Source organism: Saccostrea echinata, unplaced genomic scaffold (genome assembly GCF_033153115.1).
Source record: "Saccostrea echinata isolate AGI-Se365-2 ecotype Australia unplaced genomic scaffold, CSIRO_AGI_Sech_v1 ptg000054l, whole genome shotgun sequence".
Lineage (NCBI taxonomy): Eukaryota > Metazoa > Mollusca > Bivalvia > Ostreida > Ostreidae > Saccostrea > Saccostrea echinata.
In genome coordinates this window covers 38,574,048-38,587,362 of record NW_026889803.1, presented here as the reverse complement: position 1 = coordinate 38,587,362, position 13,315 = coordinate 38,574,048, and the positions used below count along the sequence as shown (strand labels likewise).

The 13,315-nt window shown below is 33.0% G+C and overlaps 1 protein-coding gene across 1 annotated transcript in view; it reads left to right on the top strand.

The window, feature by feature from the left end:
* LOC133171498 (WD repeat-containing protein WRAP73-like) overlaps positions 1–13,064 on the top strand; it is a 36,806-nt gene extending 23,742 nt beyond the window's left edge. Inside the window, exons 9-14 of the mRNA XM_061306262.1 lie at positions 2,147–2,224; positions 3,290–3,383; positions 3,570–3,695; positions 4,671–4,754; positions 10,481–10,588; positions 12,438–13,064. Coding sequence (XP_061162246.1) covers positions 2,147–2,224; positions 3,290–3,383; positions 3,570–3,695; positions 4,671–4,754; positions 10,481–10,588; positions 12,438–12,553 — 606 coding nt within the window. The 3' untranslated portion in view covers positions 12,554–13,064. The remainder of the gene's footprint in view (positions 1–2,146; positions 2,225–3,289; positions 3,384–3,569; positions 3,696–4,670; positions 4,755–10,480; positions 10,589–12,437) is intronic.
* The last annotated feature ends 251 nt before the right edge of the window (positions 13,065–13,315 follow it).

Sequence of the window (13,315 nt, the reverse complement as noted above, 5' to 3'; positions counted from 1 at the left end):
AAGGGAAAAAGACAGTAAAGTTCAAACTACGTTGCGTATGTCCTTAAATTTAACTTACCAGAAGGATAATACAGGGATTTTAAAATAAAAAACACCTTTACAGTCAAGGCAAGGAATTAAAAAATGTAAATATAAGCATTGAATCATTATTTTTTGAAAGATATAGTCTCATAACTGCAACGGTGTGCAAACAAATTTTCATAACGATCGTTACTCAATTTGTTTTGGACACAACATTGCAGTTATGAGACTATATCTTTCAAAAAATAATGATTCAATGCTTAAATGTACTTTAAAAAACAAGGATTCAGTACTCAGGTTGGTGATTGGCCCAAAAAAATTATTGACTTGTTTACAGTGGAAAATAATATCCATCCTATGTACTAGCAGTGTATTTTTTATTGGGAGAGTAATTGTGTATGACTTGTCATCACAACGGCAATGAATGAAGTGACCTTATGTATTACGTATGACCTTATTTGCGTATTTTTCAGGATACGCAATCCCCTCTTATCTGTCAGAATTCCCAGTTTTTTTGTTAGGATTAACTTTTAAGATCCTGGATGATAATTGATTTTTAATGCTGCTATAAATGTTCTTTAAGTGAAGTAGGTGCCTCTGAGGGACCGTAGAAGAAATTGACAGATTATGATTGATAAGTCACAGTAAGATAGCATTGTCACTAGATTAGGTTGTTCTCCCTGAGTAAAAGTCCCCGTTATCTTAATCTGGTAGAGGGGGATAATCATGCAGTGTTAACTGTGCCAAAAAATTAAGAATTAAAGTCACAATATTCCTTAAAGATAATGTTTTAGAGAACATTTTATCAATATTTCTGTATTTTAAAAATGATATGGAATATACTGATGTGTTGGAATAAAGATTTTTATCAGATTTGATTGATTTTGTTTGTACCTATAGCACTTTATATCATTTTGTCTTATTGTGTTAAATATCACATGTACACATAATGTCGAGCTAGAATCTCAGTTTCTTTATATTTAAAGGGAATACGAAATATCTAATTTTTGATTGTTAAATTTTTATGCCTAATGGCTACTAGACCAGGGAATATCAGCTTTCACTATTCAAATGCTTTCAAGACCCACTTGTGTCAGAAACCATATCATATGATTTAAACCCATGATAGAAAACTACTAAAGCAGTTATTTCAAAGTGACGTGCCAATGTTTTGATGAGTTTCTAGGGGAACAGTCTATGCATTTATTTACTGCTATTGAAATTCAAGATTTTAAAGGCAGATTGGGGATATTATAACGGTTAAAATGAGATCACTGAACTATATAATCAGTTACCATGACAAATACCAAACAAACAAAGAGGGGGATTCGAGTCAAGACAGGAATTATGTGTATTGTATTTTTTTTGCTTTGAACATGTTATTTACATCTCTATTCACCCGTAACAATTAAGTTCAAGTGCTTCTCATAATCTCCTGATCTGGACATCTGTATTGAAGTTTTTGTGGTTTAAAAAAAAACAGATAGAGACGAAATATTTCTGAGATTTCATTGTAATTTAGCGACATAAACAAAGGGAATATTTGATACTGGTCAGATACTGCAAAGTAAATTGTGATTGATTTATTATCATAAATTTACTTCAAAAGATTTGATTGACCCTACCTTTAAAGTTTAGATTTTACGCAAGAAAACAATTTCAGTTTGACCAACGGCATTTGAAAGATTTCAAACAATGGCTAATTTTTATCTTCTTGAGAATCTACTGATTAGATGTATATGAAATAAAATGTGCATCCAAGACTCAGGATTACAAGACAAACCAACATCATTCATACTGGAACTGGAACATTATGTATGTACAGGTATAGGTGACTAGATCACTTATATTGCTCATGTGGTGTCCTCTTGGAAAGATCAAAACTAAGTCAATGTATGCATGATTTAGCATACTGTTGAAACTGATTGTGTAAAAATGTACCTGTTAAAGAATAATATTAAATATCTGTCATCATTGTGATTTTTTAAGGTTCATTTACCCTGTTATTATTGGCATATATGAGTCAATGCATGAACACATGTTTTGGAACTTTGATAATATTTGATAGGTCCATCCTAAATGTTCTTATTTAATTAATGTACTTATACCTTGATTGTGTTTTTAGGTGAGGATTTTGAATCACATCACTTGGAAATCAGTAGCTACACACAGCCATCCTGCTACAGTAAACGAGGAGGAGGTGGTAAGTTATCAAAGAGAGATAACTCTTGTCAGCTAATTCTGAATTGCATATGATTGCTTCCCTTGAATGATTTAACCTAAACACAATGAAATGTATTTTAAAGAGGCTGGGGGGTTGTGGCCATTTTTAGACTATATTGATCTCCTTTAGAAGAAGAGCTCTATATGAAGATATAGAAAATGATCAAATTTTAAAACTAAAATTTTTGAAATTTTTCTTTGCCAAATGATAGTTGACAGCTTAAGATATCATATCTAAAAAAATAAGTTAAATCTGGTGGTTAATTTTTGGTTAATTTGTTGACCCCCCAGCCTCCTTAAAGAAAAGAATATTTTTTGTACTAGCTGTTGTTTTTTGTATTTAAGTACTATCATTCTAACAGCGTGTCACTTTGCTTGATCGACTGTGGTAAAATTTCAGAAATTGATTATCATATTACTCATCGATTGATGTTTGATTTCAATGAAATTAATACAACTTCGCATATGAAACACAGAATCCAACAATACCCTGATAATACTGGCCAATCACATTGAATGATTGTTACCAGTACAACATTTATATTCAGCAACACATGTAGTCAGTCAAAGCCCATTTTCTGTCCTCGAAAAAGCATGTGTCAAATTTGGTGTGATTTGATGGGATGGAGTTATACATATAAAAAAATTTAAAGCATGGAAATAGTAAGGCTACTCTTCTGATGCTATATTATAGCTATATCAACATTATAGGAAGTAAAATTTGCTTCGCCTGTCCACATGTAATTGTTGTTTACTGCATACTCATGAACAATCATTCAATACCATTGGTCAGTATGGTCAGTAGTATTGCTGGGTTCTTTGTTTCATATGCAAAGTAGTATTGATTTTATTGAAATCAACCATCCATTGGATAAGTAATACGGTAATCATTTTGTGAAATTTTACTACAGTCGATCAACCAAAGTGACACGCTGTTATTGGAATGATAGTATTTTCTTTGTATTACGGAAGTGTTATAAATAATTTTTATTACATAAGAGGTCATTATATTCCTTTGAAGTTTTAATTTAATTTTATATTCTAGGTGCTATATAGGGAGACAGAGACTAGAGCCCCTTTACCTCCAGGGAACGATGTTGATGCACCCACAGCAGCCCTCTTCACCCCACAGAGTAAATGTAAGTACATGCATGTATCTTGTTTGTCTTGGCAAAAGAACATCCCCTAAGTAACTGTCCATTCTAAAGTGTAATGGATTTTGATGGCCTTTTTTTTGAAAATTGTAGACAGGTATTGAATTTTAATTTTTTTCTTTAATATCATTAATTTATATTTGATTATCATTTTCTCTGTTTTCTGATTAGATGAGGTAGAGCATCCTCCAGTCAACATTCCTATTGTAAAACCTGACACAAACCGTGCCAATCCAAAACTAGGGGTAGGCTTGTTAGCCTTTAGCTGTGATTGCAGATTCATCTACACAAGAAATGGTATAACAAAATGTCGAAAACCTTAGAGGATGATTTATATGATTATATTTATTTTTTTAACACTCCAAAATAAATGTAAGGAAAAGATGCTTTTCTGAAAAAAGATTAGAATTTAAAAAACATTTCTAATAAAATTTGTTAAATTTCTGCCTGATAACAAACAAACCAAATATACGCATGTGAGTTAAGGCTAGGTATAGGCGTTTCTATGCAAATGAGCTAATAAAAACGCAAAAGAGGTATATTTATTATTCAGAGAAAGTTTTGATTTATTTTCTTATGCCTACTTAGTACCCATGATATGTTATAGCCAGTACACATTATGATGTCATATTATGACGCCACTGTTCTTACCTACTGGAGGTAATAAAATGTGTCAACAAAACAGCTTCGGCGCAAGGGATTAACCTATTTAATTCTACATAAAAATTGTGTAATGCTAAGAGGAATATTCTATAGATTAATAATACTGCTGCACAAATCCTAGGCATTTGCTCATTTGATCGGAATTTGAGGAAACTTGTACTGGACTGTAAATTTTTACACTGATTCAACTTAAAACTTTACAAATAGAAATTATACAACTGAGCTGTTGATATTTGTGCAGCAATTCCGGCAATCTTTAGAATATTTTGCTTCTAAATATACCTTGTTTCAGTTAAATAAAATAGAGCATGCCCTTGCGCCGAAGCATTTTTGTTGATGTCCGTCATAATCTTGTGTAGTAAAGAACAATGACGTCATAATATTACGTCATAATGTGTACTGGCTATCTCATGTCTTCAGTACCAAGTATGTAATATACAATAAGTTTTAACTTTCTCTGCATAATAGATATAGTCCTTAGGCATTTTAATTAGTTTATTTGCATAGTAATGCCTATACCTAGCCTTAACTCACCTGCGAATTTTTTGTAATTATTTTCATTAGTGCTATGATTTATAATCATATATTTTTTTTCAATTATTCAAATAGACAATATGCCAAATACATTATGGATTTGGGATGTTCAGAAACTCAAACTGTGTGCACTGTTGACTCAAGGGGCTGCAATAAAATGTAAGTATATTGTACTATATTTTAAATCATATGTCAATTTTAGTTATTGGATAGAATTTTTTTGAAAAGTCAGACAGAAGAATCCACAAAAAAATGACTTTAATGAAAATGCCAATTATGATAAGTCATGCATTTTTTTTGTTTTATTATGCATAAAATCTTAAAAGTGAATTATAATTGATAATTGTAAGGTTTCTTCTACTTTCATTATATCGGCTCACCTAAATTGGGAACTTAAGCAAGCTTTTCTTAATATTAGAATTTATCAATCTATCTACAGTAAAACTTGGTTATAGCGAAGTCCTGGGGACCTGTGAATTTAATTCGCTATATCCATAATTTGTTATATCCATATAATGAATTCATATAAATATGAGGGTTGTCCGTAAAGTTCTTGGACAAGCTAAAATTTAAATAAAAGTTGTGTCAAAGATATTTATTATTAGCATATTTATAATCCTTAACTATATGTGAATTACAAAATGTAAAATTTTATTCAATTTTAAATGTATAATTACAATTATGACTTCATTATTAGACTTGGGATGGTGACCCGGAGCACGGCAAACTTTTAATTAAAAAGTTATTTATCACTTATACATTTCATCTGTTTTTTGTAAAATTACGCGAAAATTTGGATGACGCTATTTACTTTTCTGAGAAATTCATGCTTTCAACTTTTTCTCCAAATATTCTAGGTATTTTCAAACCTTTAACAGACTTGGTTTATGGTTTTTTTAGTTCACCTGAGCTGAAAGCTCAGGTGAGCTTTTCTGATCACATTTTGTCCGTCGTCCATCTGTCTAGCTGTAAACTTTTCACATGGGGGATCAAAGTTTTACATATTAGGAATATATAGGAAAAATCTTGAAAAATCTTCTTCTCAAGAACAACAAAGCCAGGATTAGTCATATTGATGTGGAATCATCCTCAGGTAGTGTAGATTCAAATTTGTTCAAATCTCGACCCCCAGGGGTAGGGTGCAGCCACAATGGGGGATCAAAGTTTTACATGGGAATATATAGGAAAAAATCTTCTTCTCAAGAACAAAAAAGCCACAATTAGTCATATTGATGTGGAATCATCCTGAGGTAGTGTAGATTCAAGTTTGTACAAATCATGACCCCCGAGGGTAGGGTAGGGTAGGGCCACAATGGGGGATTAAAGTTTTACATAGGAATGTATAGAAAAAAATCTTGAAAAATCTTCTTCTCAAGAACAACAAAGCCAGGATTAGTCATATTGATATGGAATCATCCTCAGGTAGTGTAGATTCAAGTTTATTCAAATCATGACCCCAAGGGGTAGGGTGGGGCCACAATGGGGGATCAAAGTTTTACATAGAAATATATAGAAAAAAATCTTGAAAAATCTTCTTCTCAAGAACAACAAAGCCAGGATTAGTCATATTGACATGGAATCATCCTTAGGTAGTGTAGATTCAAGTTTCTTCACAATCATGACCTTCAGGGAGGGCGGGGCTGCAATGGGCGATCAAAGTTTTACAAAGGAATATATTGGAAAAATCTTTTAAAAAATTCTTCTTCTCAGGAACAGGAAAGCCATGATTAGTCATATTTATATGGAAGCATCCTCAGGTAGTGTAAATTCAAAATAGTTCAAATCAATCAATAATCCCTTGGGTGGGTGGGTGGGGGGGGGGGGGGCAATACAGATAAAAGTTATAGGAATATAATCTTTAAAAATCTTCTAAAGCCCTTATTATTCAAAGAAATATTGAAGCATCCTCAGTGAGTGTAAATTTGAGTGTTCAAATCATTCCCTCCCTCCCCTTAAGGGAGCCGACTGGGGTTTTATTGTGTGAAAACAACTATAGAGAAACTCTTTAATTTTATACCATATGTACCTTACATTGACTTCAGTATACATGACAAGTTTAGTGAAAATCTACCGTCCGGTTATTCTTTAGGGACCATCTCAAAATACAGGTACATTGACTATAGGATGTGTAGGAAAATACTATTTTTTTCGAACTTCGGAGCAAATTATATGCTACTATAAACTTTTTGCTAAAATTATATTATTTGATGACTATAACTATAATGTACATTTTATGCAAGAAACACAAAATTCTACCATCTGTTTCCAGAGGGGGCATCTCAAAATGGTCAAAATTCATGATATTTTCCTGTTTTTATGGAGTACTACAAAACGTGACAGATGCCGTAGATTTATATAAGAAACTACTAAAATGATTGTGAGATTCTCAATTTCCTATGTTTAAAATTTCAAGAGCATCTATTTCATACTTTTTAGCTCTACTGGTCAGAGACCAGAAGAGCTTATGCGATAGTAAGGTGTCCGTCGTCCGTCCGTCTGTCTGTCTGTCTGTCTGTCTGTCTGTCCGTCTGTCTGTAAACAATTTTTCAAAACGCTACTCCTCCTACAGTTTTGGTCCGATTTCAATATAACTTGGCACACAAGTAGACTACACTAAGATACATAATTTAGTGCATCGGTTTTTGATTTCGATGGACGGTGTTGCCATGGTTACTAAAAATAGAAATTTCTGTGAAATTCCTTTAAAACGCTACTCCTCCTACAGTTTTGGTCCGATTTCAATATAACTTGGCACACAAGTAGACTACACTAAGATACATAATTTAGAGCATCGGTTTTTGATTTCGATGGACGGTGTTGCCATGGTTACTAAAAATAGAAATTTCTGTGAAATTCCTTTAAAACGCTACTCCTCCTACAGTTTTGGTCCGATTTCAATATAACTTGGAACACAAGTAGACTACACTAAGATACATAATTTAGTGCATCGGTTTTTGATTTCGATGGACGGTGTTGCCATGGTTACTAAAAATAGAAATTTCTGTGAAATTCCTTTAAAACGCTACTCCTCCTACAGTTTTGGTCCGATTTCAATATAACTTGGCACACAAGTAGACTACACTAAGATACATAATTTAGAGCATCGGTTTTTGATTTCGATGGACGGTGTTGCCATGGTTACTAAAAATAGAAATTTCTGTGAAATTCCTTTAAAACGCTACTCCTCCTACAGTTTTGGTCCGATTTCAATATAACTTGGCACACAAGTAGACTACACTAAGATACATAATTTAGTGCATCGGTTTTTGATTTCGATGGACGGTGTTGCCATGGTCACTAAAAATAGAAATTTCTGTGAAATTCCTTTAAAACGCTACTCCTCCTACAGTTTTGGTCCGATTTCAATATAACTTGGCACACAAGTAGACTACACTAAGATACATAATTTAGTGCATCGGTTTTTGATTTCGATGGACGGTGTTGCCATGGTCACTAAAAATAGAAATTTCTGTGAAATTCCTTTAAAACGCTACTCCTCCTACAGTTTTGGTCCGATTTCAATATAACTTGGCACACAAGTAGACTACACTAAGATACATAATTTAGTGCATCGGTTTTTGATTTCGATGGACGGTGTTGCCATGGTTACTAAAAATAGGAATTTCTGTGAAATTCCTTTAAAACGCTACTCCTCCTACAGTTTTGGTCCGATTTCAATATAACTTGGCACACAAGTAGACTACACTAAGATACATAATTTAGTGCATCGGTTTTTGATTTCGATGGAAGGTGTTGCCATGGTCACTAAAAATAGAAATTTCTGTGAAATTCCTTTAAAACGCTACTCCTCCTACAGTTTTGGTCCGATTTCAATATAACTTGGCACACAAGTAGACTACACTAAGATACATAATTAAGTGCATCGGTTTTTGATTTCGATGGAAGGTGTTGCCATGGTTACTAAAAATAGAAATTTCTGTGAAATTCCTTTAAAACGCTACTCCTCCTACAGTTTTGGTCCGATTTCAATATAACTTGGCACACAAGTAGACTACACTAAGATATATAATTTAGTGCATCGGTTTTTGATTTCGATGGACGGTGTTGCCATGGTTACTAAAAATAGAAATTTCTGTGAAATTCCTTTAAAACGCTACTCCTCCTACAGTTTTGGTCCGATTTCAATATAACTTGGCACACAAGTACACTACACTAAGATGCATAATTTATTGCATCGGTTTTTGAATTCAATGGATGGTGTTGCCATGGTTACTAAAAATAGAAATTTCTGTGAAATTCCTTTAAAACACTACTCCTGCTACAGTTTTAGTCTGCTTCTAATATAATTAGGCATACAAGAAGACTATACTAAGATACATAATTTATTGCATTGGTTTTTGAATTCGATGAACAGTGTTGCCATGGTTACTTAAAATAGAAATTTCTGTGAAATTCCTTTAAAACGTTACTCCTCCTACAATTTTGGTCTGATTTCAATCTAATTTGGCACACAGTTAGAATACACTACGATACATAATATGTATTTCTGTTTTTTTTATTTGGGTGAATGGTGTTGTCATGGTTACCGGTACTAAAAATAGAAATTTCCGTGAAATACTTTCAAAACGCTACTCCTCCTAGTTTTCATTTGATTTCAATATAACTTGTCACAAAAGTAGACTACATTAAGATACATAATTCTATTTATTGTTGCATGTTGCAATGTTTCAAATCCAAGTGCTACTTTTCTTTTGTTATACAAACAGACCAGTAGAGCTACAGTCTCATCAGAGACTTCTGGTTATTTTATGACATAATCAATGACCCCTCTTAAAGAACTTTGGTTATTCATAACCTCAAAAACACACTGTTATGATGTCTATTTACCCATCATTTGAAAAATCGTTTAAAAAATCAATTATTTAAAAATGTAATTAGATTTTTTAACTTTAGATTTCCTAATTTTGGTAATTTTTATAAATTATATAAAAATAGTTGCTTTAAAATAGTAAATTCGCTTTATTTTACTATGCTGCACGAAGTACTGCGCAATGAAAACCCCAGTAGGCCCCCTTAATAGGTTGGGACCACTTAAATACTGTATGTGTACATAAATTGGCATATTCAAAATTTAGCACAATCACTGGGTATGGAGTTGCTGAATTAGCGCTATACATGTCAGTGCCATATATTGTATTTATAAATGATTTCTTAGCGGTATTCATGAATTAGCGCATCCTTGTCTGTGCCAAAGCCGCTAAAATATAAAGCCCGCTTTTTTAAGTACACATACAGTATTTAAACTGTTCAATACTGAGACTGAACTGATTTCTGTGTTTTCCTAGCCAAAATGCTCAGGTGAGCAGTGAGGCCCATGGACCTCTTGTTTATGAATGGCTGTGTTGTCTTTATCAATAGGGAGCAAATAAGAACTCATAAAAAATCTTCCTTTCAAGAAGCACTATGTACAAAAGACATCTCTTACCCAAATGCTTAAGTATAAATTTTTAGGTCACCTGAGTCATTCAGGTGATCTGTTGCATCCATCATCACCCATTTTGTCAAATCTAAGACATAAAACATAGATAATGAGTGACTGTTCTTTTGCCAAGCACTTGGCCCAAGAAGTGAAAGTCAGGGGTCTTTAAGATGAGACTTTAAAAACCAAGTTCAACAGTAGGATAACTTTAATAAACTTTATCAACAGTGCATTTAGTAATAAAGCTAATTCAGAGACTGTAGATAAGAATTGTTGATATATTATGTTCAACTTAGTTTGACCTTTCATAAAAGATATGATTTTAAGATTCAGTTGTCTTTAAGAACAATGTAATTCATTGAGCATTATGGCTCACCATGACTCATATGCATGAGTTTACTGTTACAGATATTTGTTTTGAGAAGTAGTATATTTTCACTGACAGGTGTAGAGTGGGACCCCCTCCAGTCTCGCCTGGCCCTGTGTACAGGTACCAGTAAGATGTACATGTGGTCCCCCGCTGGCAGTCTGGCTGTAGAGGTGCCAGTGGAAGGTAAGATAAAAACACAAAAACACAGACACAGATTGACAATGTACATTACAATACTACAAACTGTCAAGTTATATAGGGTGTTCTATATGATAATAAAGCTGCTCAATAGTCGGAGAGCAATTCTTTGTTTTTGGGTTTCATAATGCTTCTGGGTTTTTTTTTTAGGTCACCTGAGTCACTCAGGTGACCTATTTGTTTATTATAGTATATTAATGTTAATAGGTGACCTATTGTTTGTATTTGTTTCTGTTTGTTGTCGTGTGATGTGCATTAGTCATAAACTTTTGAACATTTTCAGCTTCTTCTCTGAACTGCTGAACTAATTTCAACCAATTTTGGCATATAGCATCAATGGATGAAGGGGTACAAAAATTGTGAATTTCAGGGTCCCAGCTCCCCTAGGTCCTGAGGGGAAGGGCTAAACCATCAAAATTAGTGCTATCTTTAAAACTCTTCTGCTTTACTCCTGGACATCAAGCAATCAAACTGTTGGCATGATTGTAATAAGCATTGAGCCCTCTACCAAAATTGCGAAATTCATGGCCCCAGGGTCAGGGGTTCTGAGTTAAGATAGAGCTCTAATGATCATGCAATAAAAATGCATAAATTGTTTAAAAATCTTCTTCTGTCCCCCTGTATACAATCAAACACTGATATCTCGAATACCATGGATATGTTGAAGTTATTTGAAAGTCCAAATAGCTTATTCCTTAAGTATTTTTCCCCTGCATATCTCGAACCCTGGGATATCTTGAAGTATTTTCTTGGCCCCATTGACTTCGAGATAAACTAAGTGCATAGTTATGATGAGCAAAGGTGCCTCTTTCAAAATTGTGAAATTTGTGGCCCCAGGGGTTCTGATTTTTTTTTTGGGGGGGGGGGGGAGGGGGGCTCTATTGATTATATAGTGGAAAAACATTTATTTCATTGAAGATCTTCTTTTTTGCTCCTTGGTATTAAATAAACAATTTAATTGCATATTCATGATGAGCAAGTGTGCTTCCAAATTTGTAAATTTCATTGCCCCTTAGTAAGGGGTTCTGGTGTTAAGGTGGGGCAATGTTGAATCTATAGTGAAAATGCTTATTCTTTGAAAATTTAATGGTATTTTTACCAGATTTTTGAAATTCTGAACCACTTATTCAAGTGTTCTGGTGCTCGACATGCCTCTATTAATTTGTAGTCTATTGAGAGGTTATTCCTCTTTGCTATTCACCGATGATAATTAACACTATAAATGATTTAATTGAAACTCATTTGAATAAGATATTTATTTAAGAATTTTTATAATAGATAAAAAAAAGTAGTTTCATAGTTTTTAATGGTCAGGTAGAGTTGTAAATAATGGATAAAGAGACACAAATACCTTATCTTTGTACATTAAATGTTCTTCAAAGAAAAAGAGAGGAATGAGATTGGTTTTCTAACAGTGCTCAAGCACTATTGTTTTGCTAGTCAGAATGGTGATATTGGCAAATGGGGGCAAGTACAAGCAAGTAAATAGATCTACTTTAAAATTTGTTACCGAGTACTACACTAATTATTTTGTTGATCACTGATCATCCTACTTTTTTTTTTTTGGGCAACATAGCTTCATCTACATGTATCAGTTTATTTGGTTGTATTTTATACTTCTATGGATTGTTTACAATATATAATACTCAGGTGACCATTTATGCCCTTGGGCCTCTTGTTCTGTGATTTTTGTACATGCAGGAAATAATTCTACATATACATCTTGGGAAAAAAAAACAGTTTAGATTATATTGATAGCATACTTTCTAAATATACATGTATGTCAAGAAATGGTAATATCTTTATTTTAAATCTGTACATCCTCTTTTTGTAGGAGTTTTCAATGTCCATTCCTTGAAGTGGCATCCTGATGGTAACACCATTCTGTTGTTAGGGAAAGATCAGATGTGTGTGTGCTACCTATCTGATCCTGGGACAGAGAAGAGTTAACCAAACATATTTTACAAGGGTTCTCATTGTGATATAGCAAAAATAAGCTGGTGTGTGTGAGACAGAAACACTGATGATAATTTTATCAAATATTAGGCATATCATAGATATGATATATATATTTTACATGAAATTGTGAAATGAGGGATTTGTTTGGGGAAGTAGACACAATTTTTATGTGCATCTCTATTTATATGAAGAAGTTTTGAATTTCTGCATCTCTATTTATATGAAGAAGTTTTGAATTTCTGTATAGATCTGTATGATTTAGCTGAAAAATCCTGTCATGTATTTCATAAAATTTTACAAAAACAGGCAGCATTTCTATTGTTTAGAAAAAAAATTTACACATTTATAGTGGCATATTTAACTATTAATTCCAAGACTATTTAAAAATTCATTTCATTCCAACATAAATGTAGCATGAATATGCATAGTGCATAATACTGACATTTGAATTTGATTTTATTAGGTCCCATGTTCATGTATATTGGTGCTTGTATATATTATCAAGAATATAACTAATAAAAAATATACATGGAGTTGATTAATTGGCTTGTATATTTTCATTACTTTCACCATCTTAGCTGGAGGGAGATTATTTATACATGCACTCAGATTACATGTGTATCCTTCTGGCTTTAAAATCTATACTTCTGGCTTTAAATTCTATCCTTCAAATCTATCCTTCTGGCTTTAAAATCTATCTTTCTGGCTTTAAAACAAATTTTGATAAATTTTAAGGAAGATTGTGCCTCAGGA